At 37.8% G+C, this 18,954-nt stretch overlaps 1 protein-coding gene across 3 annotated transcripts in view; it reads left to right on the top strand.

Moving 5' to 3' along the window:
- LOC139938236 (E3 ubiquitin-protein ligase UBR2-like) overlaps nucleotides 1–14,838 on the top strand; it is a 51,431-nt gene extending 36,593 nt beyond the window's left edge. For all 3 annotated transcript variants that reach the window (XM_071933662.1, XM_071933654.1, XM_071933647.1), the window contains exons 35-48: nucleotides 587–725; nucleotides 1,002–1,062; nucleotides 1,321–1,408; nucleotides 2,952–3,007; nucleotides 3,187–3,283; nucleotides 4,268–4,332; nucleotides 5,173–5,335; nucleotides 5,899–5,992; nucleotides 7,226–7,359; nucleotides 8,372–8,543; nucleotides 9,512–9,589; nucleotides 10,520–10,696; nucleotides 11,633–11,734; nucleotides 12,060–14,838. In XM_071933662.1, coding sequence (XP_071789763.1) covers nucleotides 587–725; nucleotides 1,002–1,062; nucleotides 1,321–1,408; nucleotides 2,952–3,007; nucleotides 3,187–3,283; nucleotides 4,268–4,332; nucleotides 5,173–5,335; nucleotides 5,899–5,992; nucleotides 7,226–7,359; nucleotides 8,372–8,543; nucleotides 9,512–9,589; nucleotides 10,520–10,696; nucleotides 11,633–11,734; nucleotides 12,060–12,201 — 1,568 coding nt within the window. In that variant the 3' untranslated portion in view covers nucleotides 12,202–14,838. The remainder of the gene's footprint in view (nucleotides 1–586; nucleotides 726–1,001; nucleotides 1,063–1,320; nucleotides 1,409–2,951; nucleotides 3,008–3,186; nucleotides 3,284–4,267; nucleotides 4,333–5,172; nucleotides 5,336–5,898; nucleotides 5,993–7,225; nucleotides 7,360–8,371; nucleotides 8,544–9,511; nucleotides 9,590–10,519; nucleotides 10,697–11,632; nucleotides 11,735–12,059) is intronic.
- Nucleotides 14,839–18,954: the final 4,116 nt, after the last annotated feature.

Below are 18,954 nucleotides of genomic sequence, written 5' to 3'. Positions count from 1 at the left end.
GAAGAAGAACAATCCAAAATCTTCATCAATCCTCCGACCTTTTATTATTGTTTATTTTTTTTTAAAGCAGTAAAAAAGTCATGGCCAGAGAAGTCGAATGGAATTTGAATTACATTAATAAAATAGAAATTAAGATAAATGTATTTAATGAAAGGCACAGGTAGAGAACCTATTCTTACTCTCAAATATAAAAGAAACAAGTTAACAAAATAAAATAAATACAAGATACAAGATGCATAGAAATCACAACAACTATAAAGTGCATGAATATGTACTGACCAAAAATACCGACCAAAAGTGATAAAGAGAAACTTAATTACTTAACTTAGTTCTTTTTCAGAACTGAGAAGTCTCCCGAACCCCCGATTATCTACTCCGCGGTAGTAGAATAAAGCAAGACAGTTCTCTAAGAACAAACTCTACCTTGCAAGTATGGTGTTACCGCAAACCAAATATACATAGAAACTTAATTGTTATGCTCCATGAAAGTGTAAGTGAGGTATGGGGTAAAACATTTGTCATTCATCAAATGCTAGCCTGAAATCTCTTATATTCCTCTTATAATTTGTATTGTATTGTTTTGTAGGTTTTGAGATGTTACACGGAACCGGACTACTAGAAACACTAGGTGACGCGGCCTCACAGACTATCCAACAACTGGAGACACTTGGTGATGCTGCTTCACAGAAGCTGCATAAGTTCTATAATCTGCTTCATGGCAAAAGGTTATATATTTTAGCTGCTCTTTAAGGAACGGGAAACAGGGAAAGTTCATTTTCCGAATTTTGTTTTGGAATGTTGGTTTTATTTGTGTTTTCTGAAAACTTGTATAATGGCCAAAATTCCATAAAGCTTATATAACTGGTGCCCACTCATTTCTTGCTTAGCAAAAAAATGTGCGTAGCAGTATTTGCTGCTGTTAAAACAGCTACATGCAATTGGACCCAGTCCGGCGATTATTGAATATTATTGAACATTTTGTTGTACATGCATGTTCACAGTTTCAGCTTCTCCAAGAGTGTACAGGAGATGATTCGGATGTATTCCAAGGCGGCTTATACTGTAAGTAATACCCAGCCCCCCCCCCAGGCCCATCAGAACCGTGAGGGCTAGTCTTTTACAATTACCAATAGTGTCCACTCCCTTTAACATAAAACAGAGTTTCAATCCAGTTATTCTAGTTTATGATTTATTGTTTCTGTAACACTTAAGGTTGGTTTGGGAGTCATGCTTGATATAAAGTGGTTAACAAAAAATAAATTTTCTAATTTTCAATTCTAGTTATTGTTGTTTATGATTCTTTTTGTTTGACCTCTTAAGGTCGGTTTGGGAGTCATGCCCAATGATGAGAATGAAAGAGTACCAATCTTATCATGGAATGTTTGCGCCTACACAATACAGGCAACTGGTAGGTGTTTTAATGTCTTATTGCATGTTCTTGTTTTATTCATTGTTCAGCGCTTTGATCTTTGTTAAAGGGAAGGTTAACGTTTGGTAATTACTCAAAACAAATATTAACTTAAAAGCTGACTTGGTAACTAGCATTGGAGAGCTGTTGATAGTATAAAACATTGTGGGAAAAGACTCCCTCCTCATAGTTTTTGAGAAAGAGGTCATTTCTCACTAAAAAAATAAAAGACTTGTAGCTAGAAGTCTTTTATTCATATCTGAAAGCACACAGATTCGTCCAACAAGGGTGTTTTTTCTTTCATCATTTTCTCCCAACTCCGATGACCAATATTGAGCTCAAATTTTCACAGGTTTGTTATTTTATGCATATGTTAAGATACACCAAGTGGGAACACTGGTCTTTGACAATTACCAATAGTGTACTTTCCCTTTAAAGGCGCTGTATAAATATCTATATTAATACTATTATAATTGTTATTATAATTATTATCATTATTGGTAGTACTTCAGTTTATCTCTCCAAATGGACAGAGTTTTTGAATTGGATTTACAATGCATGTGAATAAACCAGACATTTATATAGTGCTGTTTTATTTAGGTATATTTACCAAAGTCCTCGGCTGGAGGGCCAAGTCGCGCACTGTTGCTTCCCAGCGGGGGTAGAATGCAATCGATAAATCGAGGCAAACACTCACGTTGGATTCTGGAACACGATTGGCTCGCGGCTTGGTCGCCCTCTGCAGCGGCCGAGCCACGGTCATGCGTGGATGGTTTATTACGTAACTAAGCTCACTTCAGTGCATAGTGCAGTACAACATTTACGCAACACAAAACAAAAAATATATATAAAGTCATTTGTTATTAAAAAAATATAGATTAAGACAAATGAGTCTTTAAAGTCACCTGGAAATAGAATTTTTTTTTTTTCAAACATAAGAGTATATGCTTACGAACAATAAAAAATTTTTTTTAGTAATTGTTTGTTACGATTTATATGTTAAAAAAATATATAAAGTTGTTTGGGGGGCTGACTCCGCCTACCCCTTTTGTGACGTAAATCAAGGCAGACTTTGCCTGCAATGCGTATAGTAAACACACGTGCAAAGTACATGTACGTCCAAGTCGTGAGTTGGTACATTTCAAAAAGTGTTTTTCTGCATTCAGCAGCAATACACCTGGTCGGCATTGCCGGAAAAAAACCTTTTTTTTTTTTTTTAAACGTACAAACTCACGACTTGGTCCGTACATGTACTTTGCAATTGTGTTTACTCTACGCATTACAGGCAAAGTCTGCCTCGATTGACGTCACGAACAGCGCCCTCTCGGGTCGGGGTCTACTCTTAAATCTGTAAATAACATAAGAACTGATTTTTTAAAACCTTAGTTAACTGTTTATTCACATTCCACTCATCAAAACACATATATTAGTGACAAAAGCTTTATTTTGAAAAAATACCACTTCCAGGTGACTTTAAAAGTCCCTTGAAAATCAGAAGAGAGTCAGCTTTCTTTGTAACTTTTATTCTTATTTTGTTTTGCAGAGTTGTTGCTCAGAAGTAAAGGAAAGCCACTGTTTGGAGAAATGTCTTCCAGACAGGTAAAAACAACCACAAAACCTTCTTTTTTTCGCAAATAATCAAACGTCTGATTGAAATACTATTATGTATTTGACCACCACCTCTCCCAAGAAAGATTAATGTTATTACATGGCTGCTTATAAACAAATTTTTGTTTCATATTTTATGCGAGTACGTTTTTGTCTTTTTTCATTTGTAGACTGAAGGATTGAAAGCATTGGTGCGGTTTGCGGTGGTGAACACGTTTTATCACAAGCAGAACCACGTCCAGAAACACACAGTCAGATTGCTTTCAGGTATTTACTGTTTGGTCCTTAATCGTATCAAAGACCAATTATTTCTGTACAACCCTCACCCTATGCCCATAAATAGGTGTCTACGCCAAGACATGGGTGTCTACGCCTAGACAAGGGTGTCTGCGCCTAGACATGGGTGTCTACGCCCATGGGTGTCTACACCCATACATGGGTGTCTACACCTACATGTAGACATGGGTGTCTACACCTACATGTACATGTAGACATGGGTGTCTACTCCCAGACATGTGTGTCTTCACCCAGACATGGGTGTCTACGCCTAGACAAGGGTGTCTACGCCTAGACATGGGTGTCTACTCCCAGACATGTGTGTCTTCACCCAGACATGGGTGTCTACGCCTAGACAAGGGTGTCTACGCCTAGACATGTGTGTCTACGCCCATACATGGGTGTCTACGCCCAGACATGGGTGTCTACGCCAATACCAGGGTGTCTACTCCCAGACATGGGTGTCTACTCCCAGACATGGGTGTCTACGCCAATACATAGGTGTCTACACCTAGACATGTGTGTCTCGGTGAAGTCTCGGTGAAATCACACTCGGTGAAATCTGGACTATTCCATTTCACTCCGCATCCTCTCCAAAAATGGATTAGTCCGGATTTCAACAAGTTATTATATTCTTCGACAATGCACAAATTTGTTTTATACAATCCTTGTCATATGATCGTATTATTTTCCTAGTAAAAACAAAATAGACTCGGAAGCCCGTTCAAATTCTTTTAAAAACTTCGTAACAACGAGGACGACTCTGCTTCTTATCTTGTCCTCCTTGACAAAACGATTTATTTGGAAATGATGCTTCAAAGCATCTTACAATTATTCTTTTAGAACTCGTATATATATATATATACTTTACCCAGTCAGAAAATGTTTAAAAACATAATACAAAACAAAACTGTTCTTGTTTTCTTTCGAAATATGGATAGTGTGTGAAAATGAAAACTTCCCTTCTTCTTTCAGTGTTGTCTGCTGAACACACCCACAGTGGACCCAGTATCTTAGATCTTGATTTGTTTTCTCTACTGGTAAGTTTTCTTGCGGGTGTCATTCAACTTTTCTTAAAGCCATTGGACACTTTCGGTAAACAGTATTATCCAAGGGCCACACTTCGTGTTTCACAACTTGTATATAAAATAACAAACCTGTGCAAATTTAGGCCCAAATGTCAAATGGCTTTAAGTAGTGTTTTTTTTCCTTAGTATTAAAATTGAAACAAAAATTAACATGGCTTGCATGGGATGATAGAAATATTTGTTATAAACCTCATTTGGCAACTGCGCCCAAATTTGTAAGCGATCACTTGTGACCAGCTAGGACATTATTCAAACTTTAAAATGTAAATGGCTTATTAATACTTAAATACCCTTGCAGTAAGGGCCTTTAAAGGGTCTATGTACTTTGTATAGGCAAAAAACACAATGTCCACAGATTTACATTAAACTTACACGGTTTGAATATAATGATAGTAGAAAGCCTCCCTCCAAACATTACTTGCTGAGGTGCTGTAGTTTTTGAGAAATGAGTAAGACAATGTCATGAAAAGAATTTTCATCTCAGTGATCATGAGACTAAAATTATTTTAGCATGTAAAATTGTATTTTCATGACATTGTTTTACTCAATTCTCAAGAACTACAGCACCTCAGCAACTTATATTTTAAGGTACGCTTTCTACATCTTGAAAAGCTGTAAGTTTAATGTACATAAATCTGTGGACATTGTGTTTTGTGTTACAAAAAGCACCCAAATCCTTTAAGGTGTAACTTCCTGTAAACAGGGATTTGATCAATCTTCAAATCCCACTTTAATGAAACTACTTCACTCTCATGCTAACCCAATGTTTTATTATTTTTGTTTATCCCAAAGGCAAGTATTTGCTTATCATGCGCCACCGTGCCGAAGAATGATAAAACGGCTGGACTTAAGACTACCATTACCAACTTGCCAATAGAGGGCCAGCATGCTATGAGAGCTACGTTCACTGCACACCTCATACAGATACTACTCACAGCTCAGATTCAGTCACATGGTGAGTGTTTGGGTCTTGTCACATGAGGCAACTTTTACAGGCAACTTGGAGGCAAGCAGTGCAGCATGCTACAGGATCTTTTTGGTAGCACTTGAGTAAAAAGGAGAGGAAAAAAGTGCAATCATATCTCCATTTTGATAATTTAAAGACAGTGACACTATTGGTTATTATCAAAGACCAGTCTTCTCACTTGGTGTATCTCAACATATGCATAAAATACCATTCTGTGAATATTTGAGCTCAATTGGTTGTCGGAATTGCGAAGTAACTATGAAAGAAAAAACACCCTTGTTACATGAAGTTGTGTGCTTTCAGATGCTTGATTTCGAGACCTCAAGTTCTAAATTCGCGGTCTTGAAATCAAATTCGTGGAAAGTTACTTCTTTCTCAAAAACTACGTCACTCCAGAAGGAGCCGTTTCTCCCAATGTTTTATACTATCAACAGATCCCGTTACCAAAATTACTCGTTACCAAATGAGGTTTTATGCTGATAATTGTTATGAGTAATTACCAATAGTGTCCGCTGCCTTTAATGACAAAGTTTTTGTGTTTTTGATTGAAGTTGATGAGGAGTCCTTTATGGAGCAAGATGGAGCTAGTAATCAACAAGCTGAAGCCATGCTGAGAGCATACATCGCCGTCAGGGAACTAGCAGGGTGAGTGTTAAGACTGCCACATGTCAGAGCACAATATACCTCCTCAACTTGCAGTGGCCTTGATTTTATTGTTCCAGTCACACCCATTCAAATATTTGTTTTAATGGAAAAAGCGTGTCATTCAAATATTTTGTAACCTAACATCTATTTCATTGAGAGAATATTCAGGTTTGACTTTCTATGGGATTTTTAATAAAACCTTTTTTTCAGATGCTATTGTTGCAAAAGTGGCCTTGCTCTTTTGCTGCAGTCTAATCTTTGCAAATCGTAACCGTTTTCACAAAGGGACAATTTGTCCCCTGTTGCCAAAAATGTATGTTTGGAGAAAATAGCGGTTGAAGTTCAGCTAATTTTGAAATCACTGGTTCGTAGACTTTTCGATGTTTAATCTTTGAAATTTTTACATATCAGGAAAGTAGAGATCTGTTTCCAATTATGTCTATAATGGTTTAATTAATGAGTAATTAACAAAAGTGCCTTTTCGTGAAAACTGTACAAAACGTGGTCTGTGTGCAGCGCGTCGTGTTGCTGTTCGTGAAAACGCAAAAGCCGGATCTCCTACTTTTGCGCTGTGCAAGGGGAAATTTCCACCCGTTAGAGCAATACACAAGGTGGCTTTTCAAGAAAACGAAAAAACAAGTTGTGGCCGTTTGGGGCGCGCGCATGTAAAACAATGTTGGTCACAGGTTTTGGCTCTTCGCAAAACCACAAAAAGCCGGAGCACTCGTTTTAGGCGCTGTGCCAGCCGTGTCTTTAACACACAAATAGGAAGTTGGTTTGTGAAAAGGCAAATCCAGGATCTTGAGGTTTTTGTCCTTCACGATCTTGAGGTTTTTGTCCTTCACCATCTTAGCATATCTAAGAAACTAGACGACTTTTAGGTCTATAAATTAGAGAATTGTTAGATACCGTTTAACTTATTCGAAACCACCAATAAAAATCAAAACTAGTTTTTTTTATTGATATTTTACAATGTTGTCCCTTCATGAAAACGGCAGAGTTGTGCAGAAAGGCATTGGAGAGCCCCACGTGTCCTTACTCCACACGTGCGTCGTGGGCGGAGCCTAATGGATCGGTCTATTGTTTGACTCTGAGTATTGTGGTTTTATCTGATCCCTTTACATAATTAAACCAGTAGTGCAGATCTCAGTCTAAATGAAATCCAAGCAAAATATCCGGCTGTGGGTTTTTAAGATGGCTAGGTAATTCAATTCCTTGTTCTGTCCTTCACAGCATTACTGATGACGTCAAGCCCAATGCCTGGACATTATTCAACCATGTCAGGACATCATGTCTCCCTTTCTTACGTTGTTCAGCAATCTTCTTCCGTTTCATCACTGGAGTGTCCACACCATCGGAGCTGAAAGGTAAAAAAACACTAACTACACTAAATTAAACTCATGATTGTAGTCTCAAAACCTGGTATAAGGATCCAGATCTCGTGTGGAAGCATCGTCAACTGCCACCTTCATGCAAATTAAACAGATCTCTCAGCATATCTTTTTTATTTTTGTTTTCGTATTTTCTTTTCTTCTAGTGTAAGTTTTTTATATTATTATTTTTTTAAACATACTACTGTTGAACATTCCTAGATCTCATTCTTCATCAGGTGATAAAAGCTTTGTATCATGTGCACCAAATCTACATGTATGGAATGATCTTACCCAATCAACTCTGTACACTTGACTCCTTACTGATCTTCAAACGCCAGAAGACTCATCTCTCTGAAACTTCTGATGTTTTGTCCATTGCACTTTTTGTCTCCACTCTTAATTCTTTTGTCTAAAATGTTTCCTTCAATGTGCTAAGTGCCTCAGAATAGGTAACTATGATGATGACGCACTACAAATGCCATATGATTGATTGATTGATTGATGGAATGATTCTTTTTTGGGGGGGAGGGGGTGTTGTTGCTGTTGATTGTGAGGCACTGCGATATTGTAGACTGCCATGAAAAACCATCATATCATTGGAATTAATATTGTTATAGCTAAAGATCATTGTACAAGTAAAAGAACCCAGTGCACTTATGGAAAGGACAAGGGGTCCGCCCCGGTGTTCCTGGTATGATTGGCTGCATGTTTCCTCACAGCACCTTGTAAACCAGTACATGTTGTTAAGCACCTTGTAAACCAGTACATGTTGTTAAGCACAGGTTATAAACCATTACATGTTGCCAAGCACCTTGTAAACCATTACATGTTGCTACATGAAGGAATTAGTCTCATACTTCAAAAATAAGAACTCCACAATACCTCACAGGAAAATATTGAGTGTTTAAGCGCCTTGAGCGTCACTGAGTGATGGATATGAGCGCTTTATAAGAAAGCCACGATTATTATATTAAATCAACACTATCAAATACATCTTTTGTTTTAGGACTTTGCATGGATGAGGTGGAACCTCTCTGTGGCTACCTGGCTTTGCCCTCTGACCTTTCTAGTCTGGTCTCTGATGATCAAGATTCATCTATGCAAGAATTGATCAGGGCGTGGTGTCAGCACCCAGACTTGAGGTCACAGTTGAATGACCCAGATGCAAACATTATAAGGTAATACACAATTTGTATTTGATTTGAAATAGTTTACAACCAGTTTTGTTTTTAGTTTTTATAAAGGGAGTATTTAAATACAAGTTTTTTGTTACGTAACCATTTTATCGTTTTAGAGATTTCCATTGTTACTAAAAAGGGAACCGTATTTTTAGTGAGTATCATTGTTTATATCTTTAAAGGCAGTGGACACGATTGGTAATTACTCAAAATAGTTATTAGCATAAAACCTTTTGGTAACCAGTAAGGGGGAGCTGTTGATAGTATAAAACATTGTGAGAAACCGCTCCCTCTGAGTTAAAGTAGTTTTCGAGAAAGAAGTAACTTTCCACGAATTTGATTTTGAGGTCTTGAAATCAAGCATCTGAAAGCACACAACTTTGGTAACAATAGTGTTTTTCTTTTATTATTATCTCGCAACTTGGACGACCAATTGAGGTCAAATTTTCACAGATTTGTTATTTTATGGATCTGTTGAGATACACCAAGTGAGAAGACTCGTCTTTGACAATTACATGTACCAAAAGTGTCCGGTGTCTTTTAAGGGTGGCAATGGGGTTTTAGTGTGAACTCCATAGTTTAGGTAACTTTTGTTAATGCCCCTCTTTTTTCACATATTGTGTTGAATTGGTATTTTATCATTTTTCAATAGCTTTTAGGGTACTATTACCTAAAAGAGCTCAGTATGAGAGTTTATACTTTGTCGTTTTTAATTGTTGATATATCTGGGTGTTCTTGTTCCCTTCCCCTATATATCCTTAAAAAAATACTTTATGCACAGTGTATTTTTGGCAAGTCTGCAAAATGTGCAAGCTTCTGTGGAATCTGCTTTTTAGGTGAACTGTGTCTCACTCTTTTTTGTGATCTAATTTTATATTCATGTATATATTTGGTTTGCGGTTTAATTTTGTTATGATCTTATTTTCTTGTGATTTCCTTTTCGATCTCATTGTTTTTTGTTCTTTCAGATTCCCCATTCAGATCAACCAGTTGATTGACCTCCCTGAAGACTACAGTGATCTTATGAACAATGTTTCATTATTCACGTAAGATTTATTGTTTATTATTTATCATGACCATTGTTGACTTAAAAGCAATTGGACACTTTCGGGAACAGTATTGTCCAAGGCCCACACTTCGTGTATCACAACTTCTATATAAAATAACAAACCTGTGAAAATTTAGGCTCAATCTGTCATCGGAGTCGGGAGAAAATATCGGGAAAACCCACCCTTGTTTCCGCACGTTTCGCCATGTCATGACATGGGTTTCAAATTATAAACCTCAAGGGAAAATGACTTGCGACCTCCTGTTAAAGGCAGTGGACACTATTGGTAACTGTCAAAGACTAGCCTTCACAGTTAGTGTATCTCAACATATGCATAAAATAACAAACCTGTGAAAATTTGAGCTCAATCGGTCTTCGAAGTTGCAAGATAATAATGAAAGAAAAAACACCCTTGTCACACAAATTTGTGTGCGTTTAGATGATTGATTTTGAGACCTCAAGTTCTAAACTTGAGGTCTTGAAATCAAATTCGTGGAAAATTACTTCTTTCTCGAAAACTATGTCACTTCAGAGAGCCGTTTCTCACAATGTTTTATACCATCAACCTCTCCCCAATACTCGTTACCAAGGAAGGTTTTATGCTAATAATTATTTTGAGTAATTACCAATAGTGTCCACTGCCTTTAACATGTCGCAGCTCTACCAAGTGAGCTATCTAGCCCTATGTTTGGGTTCTCCATATTTGTTCAATATCTTTGTTCAGGATGCCAGTCAGAAGCCAGACAACCGTTAGCTTCCATTTAGCCAGGGATCACACCCAAGTTTACGATACAACATGGGAAGCGGCAGCTTCACCTCAAGGGGATGTGACTTTTTCACTTCAAATATACCCCAAACTATTTTTACCAATGCGTAAGTATGTGTATGACAATCGCTATTCTGTTTTCGACCTTATTAATACCTCTAGGTGTCCAAAGGCTAGTGGAGCACAGAGTGACAGTAGAGCCCCTGCTTTGTGTCTGATCTGTGGTGCTGTAGTGTGTTCCCAAAGTTACTGCTGCCAAACTGAAATTGATGGTGAGACAGTGGGGGCGTGTACTGCTCACTCAATGACCTGCGGAGCGGGCGTTGGTCTCTACCTCAGGTGGGTGTTTAGGAACAAATGTTGTCTTGCAGACATTAAGATAAAACTTGCAGCCTTATGGTTAAATTTCTTATCCAAAAATTGTATCTGAAGTTAGTCTTTTCTATCGATTAATGTTTAGGATGCCTCCTTTTTATCATTGAAACCTTCGTTTAAATTTAATTACGAGACATGTAACCACATATCAGGATGTGTTTTGACCAGTATGCTCTGATCATCTTCAAGATCAGTGGAACGGATCAAAACATTGAGAGGTCAAACCACTGGTTCTACCCAGAACCAACACTACTCGAAGAGAGATAATCACATGGTGTAGCGAAACCTGTTGCTAGAGTGTCTACCATGTAAAGTTGCAAATACTACTCTTGATCTTTGCAAATTTTGCTGTATTGTATTCCCACTTCAGAAAACAGCCTTGTTCATGGTCAAAGCTTAGTATGTATCAATTGGTGTTTTTTATTTTAAATAGAATAATGTTTTATTGTCACTTGTAAAAAAAACAAATATTTGTACAGTGAAATCTGTTTGGTTTTGCGTGTCTAAAAATATGTTATATAAAAAATTACACGAAAAATTTACCATTTATACATTTGTTTACCTGCCATTGGTTTATTTGGGTTGGTATTGTTCATGATCCATGAGTCAAATTATGCACCATGGGAGTCTTAGGGAGTCTCATCATCACAGAAATAGAAACGTAAACATATTTGGGGGGCAAAAAGTGGTATTGGACTAACATTTTTACCCTGGTAGGCTTTCGGCAAAGGTTTTTTTTGAAAACATTTTGTTATGCCTCTACTAAGGTGAAAAACTAGAGCCAATACCACTTTTTGCATTTGTTCCACAGGTCATTTTGGTTGGTAATATCTGCTTTGTTTCTTTTCTTTTCCTGGAATAATCTTTTTTTTTGTATTACATTATTTCATTTGATTGCAGAGTGAGAGAGTGTCAGTTGCTGATGATGTCAGCCAAGAACAAAGGCTGCGTCCACCAGACTCCTTATCTTGATGAGTACGGGGAGCCAGATTTAAATCTCAGGTACAAATTATGAAAACACAACCAGAGAATGCCAATTGCATGTAGTTTTTAAAGGTTGTTTCTAGTTATAATATACTGTTAAATTTGCGGCGGGAAAAAGAATAATAATTTTGGTTTTTACCCTTACACCGATGAGTGTTAGCACTGTTTACTCAGTACTTTCCCCAGTTCTGTGAAAACAAAATCACAGGCATATTACCCAAAACCCACGATTCAAACCCACAACCTTAGAAAGTCTGGTGTCTCACCAACTAGACTAAACAACTAGGCTTGAGTTGGTCGAGTTGGGCAATATCTCACATGTGTTCCTTCTTTCTCTCTGCAGACGTGGCAACCCGCTTCATTTGAGTCACGAGCATTACAGTCATCTACATGAGACGTGGTTATCACACAGTATCCCATCACAGGTTGCCCACAGACTGGAGGCAAACATTACTCTATTGACCATTGATTGGCAAAATCTGTAATAGTCTAACTCCAAGAAAGATATGAGGCTCAGTTTGACAGCGCTGCTTGCTGACAGTTCCTTTTATGCTCAGGGTCGTAGCGATGAAGGGGTGGGGTGATAACCCCCCCCCCCCCTCCTTAGTTTATCTCAGCCGGCATTTTAAGCCTCGATTCGTAAATGAGCCCGAATGTAGGGATCATCTTGAAAGTCAGAATTGTAGGATTGTTGTAATTTGATCGGTTAAGTACGTGTATACGTTAAAGTGCATATTGACCCAATTTACCTGATGTCATTATCAGAATAATCTTGGATACGCCATTTCGGTGGTCAATTTCACTGTGAGTTATTCAGTGAAGTGCGCATTTAAGGCGACGCGGCATTTACACGTAAACCTATTGACCACCAAAATGGTGAGCGCGGCATCAGTCGCCGCGTGTGTAGGTGTGGCAAGGGGTCAATAGACCGGTTTGTAGGATGCTGTAGCTTTCCATTGAAGGTTTCAAAATTCTGACATGCATAACAGATATTCACTCAATCATGTACGTTCCTGTAGTTAGGCACAAGGTTGCTGTTTAGAAGAACTCTGTGGCGGTACACTGTATTGTAGGCGTTCTTTGGCTCCTAGAACGTGCAAGACGTTTGAGACGCTCCTGTAGAACCAGGGCATTCGTCAGATCCATTTCCAGTCAGCAAATTGACTGCCAAGCACCTTCCCAAAGCCTTCCCAGAGAAAATGTAATTGCTTTGTGCTTCTTTAAAGCTTGGTTCATACTTGATACGAGTTGTTAAAATTAGTTTTAATTTGGCTTGTTGCAATGCGCGCATAATGCATGTTTGCATCAAAAGAATTCACTTTGCATATTGTTCTTGTGTGAAGTGTGACTTTGGTCTTATCCTGTTATAAATGTGACCTAGTTCCACTGTAAGGCCAAACCAACTCCACACAAACTGTCTCCACTGATTGCCAGAAGCCCATAGGAGTGTCCATTCAACTATTTTTTTTAATGAGGTAAAAGTTTTATAAGTGGACTATGTTTTTACATATATTCTTCAAAGCCTCAAGTTATTCTGATAGTGATCTGTTTGTTGTCCAATCTGGGATGTTTTTGGGGGAGCCAAAATTACACACAAGGGTATGTCAGCTTTTGAGCCAGAAATGGAGAAAACTTTTGGCGTGCAGCATATCCTAGATTGTGACCCAATAACTTACCAAAAAGATTGCAAATGTTCTCTTTTTATTAGCATAGTGCAGTTATTTAAACTATTTATTCAAGCATGGTATCCTTAGTTAAGTAAAGTATGCATGTCCTCTTCAGTAAACTGCCTTGCTAGGCAATGTATCTTTTGTTTAACCTCTTTTCTTCAGGCGAGTGATTTCACAGTTTTTTGTACATGATTTCAGGATTTTCTTAAAAGCTTAAGCCCTCACTTTTTCTTGAAAGAGGTTAGTCAGTCACCAAATGAGAAAGTAGGGGTTGTGTATGAACCTGTAATTTTGTGTTACTGGTGATGGCACCAAAACTGAGAAACTGCATTATCCAGCGAGACTAAAGACACTTGAAAACTGACTTTGTAGTTAATAATCAACTCATGACAGACACAAGGTTCAACCCTGGATGTTAAACCTTTTTCAAACTTGATCGGTTGATCATTAGCTTAAAGCCTGGTTCATACTTCCCGCGAATACGAAGCGAATTTGACGTCACAAGCCTCCATTCGCAGCGACATGTATAGGAAGTATGAGAAGTATGAAGGGTAAACTTTTATCATAGAAACTTTTATGAAGTATTTTATAGGAACTCTTGGACAGATAATTATTTGTATACAGGTACAAACGTGGGTTGAATTTCTGCTGCCGTTTATTTGTATATTTCTTATCAACTGCTTGAAAGGATTTCTGACATGTTCAAGGGGGCAGCATTTTTTTTTACAAGTTATTAATTGAAGTGCTGTGACCTTTAAAGCAACATGTTATTTTTGTAGCTATGTAAGATCAAAGAAGAAAAGGAATGTTATTTATAACACTGTGTATTTTCACAGATGTTTACAATTGAGTTGAATTCCGTTTGATACATGAAGTATTGGCAGAAAAAAAGTTTTTATTGGTGCAGTATATAATAATAGCTAATTATATAAGAAACCTCTTCTGAAGTGAATCAGAGATAAGAATTTGTTGTGCTGAGAAATTTTTGAGAAAGTGGAACGAAGTTGCCCTTTTTAAAGGAAGAGTAAAAGCTTACCTAGGGTGATTATATTATTTTATTGTACATTGGAATGAGTATTAACGCCCAGTTCATACTTCATGTGAATGCGATACAAATTTTGACGTCACAAATTTCGCAACAACTAATTTGAATGCGAAATATTCGCACCGAAAACAGAACTGTGACATAAAATTTGCATTCATATTCAAATGAGGTATGAACAGGGCTTGAAGGGGTAGTGACTTCCGGGATCCCCATGCACCATTGAGTTGGAAATAATAAAAGGTATAACATTCATGTCTGATTTTTTTTTAAATGTTGTCATCCCATTTTCCTTTAAGATTCTGACTGGACATTCTACCTTATGTGCTGTCAAATATAGTAAAGAATTAAATAGACAAGAAGAATGAGCAACAGTTGTGCGTAATGGATGTCAGTAATAAAAAAGTTGTAAGCAGTTTTGCTTCCGAAATGTACATCAAAAGCGGAGATTTTCAGTGTATTTTGTGTTTGTCAATATTTTGCATTATATTGGTAGTTCATTTTTGCTTTTCAATCAATTGATGTGCTCGTTATTTATGGTATTATTTTTGCTGATAAGTTCATTCTCTGTTATGTTGATGAAGCGCGGAGAGATTAATCTGAAGGTCACAGGTTCAACCCCCGCTCTTGTCAATTTTTCAGCCCCCTAAATTAAAGTAACATTTTCCCAGTCAGTTTCCCTTGTGGTGCGATGACTAGAGCAAGCTAGTCGAAACGTTGAGACAAATTCAGAACTGACTCCGCGGCAGTACAGTTAATTACGATCCTATAAGCCAAAGTAGTAGTCCAGTCTATGTTCTATACCATCCGCCCTGGTAATAGTTAAAAAGCAGGACAGTTCTTTTCAGAACTGAGAAGTCTCCCGAACCTCCGATTATCTACTCCACGGCAGTAGAATAAAGCAAGACAGTTCACTTAGAACAACTCTACCTGGCAAGTAGATACACACATGGTGTTACCGCAAACCAAATATATATTGATACCTCACCATGCAATGCCTCAAATCCTATATAATTACATGTAGTTTTAATCTTGTGAGACCAACTTTTCCCCAGACTTTCTCTTGTGACTGAGCTTTAATATTTCAAGTACATGTAGGGTCACATAAAGTGGGGACACTCGTCCATAAAAATGGCCCATGCCCAGACCTACCAAGTCTCACGCATTGAAGGTTCGGGATGATGTTCTTAAGGCATTGGATACGTCTAATGCTGTATTTCCAGTGCTATTGGACTTGTCTGCTGCCTTTGACACCATCGCTCATGATATTTTACTTGACAGAATGAGGGATGACTTATAGGCGTTTCCGATACTGCACTACTATGGTTCAAATCATATCTCTCAGGTAGACTAAGTCGGGTATCTATATTCATAACCTATACTCTGATCCAGTTGATTTTGAGTATGGGCTACCCCAGGGGTCCATATTGGGTCCCTTGATGTTTGGAATTTATACCCTCCCACTTGGCAATATCATACGTCATCATAACATAGACTTTCATTTATATGCTGATGATACACAGCTATATTGTTCATTTGATCCCAGAATACAATGGCAAGTTGCCATTGAGAAAATGCAGCTGTGTATTACTAATGTTCAAAACTAGATGACTTCTAACAAGCTTAAGCGTAATGAAAATAAAACTGAGTTCATTGTGCTTGGGTACTCCCCAAAACCTTAAGAAACTGCCGAAGATATCTTTGCATATGGGTGATACATCGATTGACCCTACTGATTCTGTCAGCAATTTAGGTATACAATTTGATTCTCATAAAAATGACAATGAGCAAGCAAGTTTCTAGCCTCTGCCAATCAATAAATTTTCAGTTACGTAACTTAAGGAGAATCAAACGGTACCTGGATAAGGATACTCTCCATCATGTTGTCAGAGCTTTCGTCTTCTCTCGTATTGACTATATGGCAATCTCCTTTTATTTGGTGCAACATCATATGAATTTGACAGAGTTCAAAGATTAGAAAATAGTGCAGCTCGTTTAATATGTTCCACACCCTTGAGAGAACATTATTACCCCATCACTTAGGGAACTTCATTGGCTACCAACTAGAGAACGAATCCATTTTAAGATTGCTCTTCTCGTTTTTAAATGCTTAAACAAAACTACACCGTCATTACCACTTTACTGTCACATTACACTCCTCCACGATTTCTTCGGTCCACACTTGACATCACTCGCTTGAATGTTCCCGCGCAAACAAAATTCTAGGTCAAAAGGCTTTCAGTGTGGCTTGGCCCATGATTTGGAACAATCTCCCAACTGCCATTAGGGAATCTAATACTCTGTCTGCTTTTCGTAAAGTCCTTAAGACTCACCTTTTTCCAAGTTAATTTCTTTCTAGTGCGCTATGATCTTGATAGAATTTCGCCTTATATATTTTAATTGTTATGTTTTGTTATGTTATGTTATGTTCATCCCTTGTTTTCGAAAAGGGCTATGACAATGGCCATTGACATTGAGTTTCGCTGAATTTAACTGGAGCGTGTGATGCTTGCCAGCTTGCGGTGAGTGTGGCGAACGGTACCGCATGGTACAACTAGGTCATCATTGATTTTTAGTTACTAAAAATGTTTTGATGTAATTTAAGTTGTTATAGAATGTGCCACAACCAGAGTGTAGCTATAAAAGCTGTTTATCAGTCAGTTTCGTGAGGTCCCCAAGCACATCGCGCAAACAAGCAAACAAGCCGTACAGTGATGCGCACTCGCCGTCAAAATGTGGTCTTGCGTGCGCAACAGGTTGGGGAATGCATACAGAGCATCACCAAACAATTGGTTTTTTTGGCGTTGGCATGGGATTGGGACTTGAGTCAAGTCTAGCCAACATAGGCCTAGGATAGCTTAGTCGGTAGAGCACCGGTATGTTGTTAATCCGGAGGTCGTTGGTTTTAGTCCCACTCTAGTCAAATTTCCTTATTCAACCCTAAATCATATAAACAAATTACCATAACAAAAATTACTTTGATAGCAAGCGCTGCAGCTGTTGATACTTTATAACATTTGAAAAAGATTCCCCTCTAAGGAGCTTCAGAGGAGGATTAAACACTCAAATCCGAGAACGAAACGTTTCTGCATGAAACGTTTCTGAGATTGTGGATTATGCTTCTTGCTGAAGGTTTCCGACAACTGGCAAATACTTCCACCTTCTTGTAATGAACTTCTTTTGAATAAGAAAGTTTTGGGGTCATGCAATTAAGTGTAAATTATAAAAATTTATCCAAACCTGTGGGTTCTGTGCTTCAACTTTTGAGGAGTTAGGCTTTACGTTTGTACTATTGAGGTGAATTTTCCTGGCAGCGAGTCGGTTGGGAGACAACAACCTTGAGTTTTTTTATGGATTATTCACCAAAATTCAAAGCGGCTGGCCAATCAACAATTTAATGCATCCGGAAGTTAAGGGCTTTGGAAATATATCTGATTAGTTTTCAAGAGGAGGCTGAGAGATTTAAAAACAAAAAATAGTTTTCAACTTGTCATCGATGTTGCAAGAAAATAATGAAAGAAAAATACAAAACCTAAGGGCTTTAAACATTTAAGTGAGAAATTACTTCTTTCTCAAAAACTACGTTACTCCAGAGGGAGCCGATTATGACAATGTTTTATATCATCAATAGCTCTCCATTGCATGCTCGTTAACAAGTAAGTTTTTCAATGCTAACAATTATTTTAAGTAATAATCAATAGTGTCCACTGCCTTTAAGACAAGTATTCCTATATGTTTGCTATTCGTCATTACAGTCAACAAAGACAAAAGTGACATCTCATGCTCGTACATTTTTTTTCACTAAAGCACCGTCAATAACCGTCACCAAAGTCTGATTAGCAAAATCAAAATAGAGTTTCAAGCACCCGTGGTCAAAACAAAGTCCTTTTTTGAAACTGCGGCTTCCACTTACAAGCTCCGAAAATGGTGCGCCTTCAGTGTGGAGTTTCAAACGGGAGAATGGATTCCATGAATCCAAACCCCTTGCTTTCGAAAAGGGCTATGCCAATGGCCATTGACATTGAGTCTCTTTTGTCAAATATTCATGAATAATTGTAACAAAAAATTAGAAAATTTGGTTTAGTAATTTATTTTTAATTTATTTTTATACGGCTTGAAGTAAAACTATCTCCGACGGTCACGTGGGTTATCCAAACCAAAAAAGTGGTTCGGATAACCCACGTGACCTTCGTTTTTTGAAAAATGCGTTTAAACGGCAAAATTTGATGGTTTCTTTTAGCAACTATTCTTCTCCATTCCTGGAAGACCTTCGGAATCATGTTTAAGTGTATTTTGTAGCCTAATTAGCCCAACGAAGCCGGTTTGTCCCTTTTACGGAGCGTGTGATGCTTGCCAGCTGGCGGTGGGTGTGGTGAACGGTACCGCATGGTACAACTAGGTCATCATTGATTTTGAGCTACTAAAAATGTTTTGATGTAATTTAAGTTGTTAAAGAATGTGCCACAACCAGAGTGTGGCTATAAAAGCTGCTCATCAGTCAGTTTCCCGTGCATAACTCTTAGTCA

This window comes from Asterias amurensis, chromosome 1 (assembly GCF_032118995.1).
Source record: "Asterias amurensis chromosome 1, ASM3211899v1".
Taxonomy (NCBI): Eukaryota; Metazoa; Echinodermata; class Asteroidea; order Forcipulatida; family Asteriidae; genus Asterias; species Asterias amurensis.
This window is presented reverse-complemented; position numbering and strand designations above follow the sequence as displayed.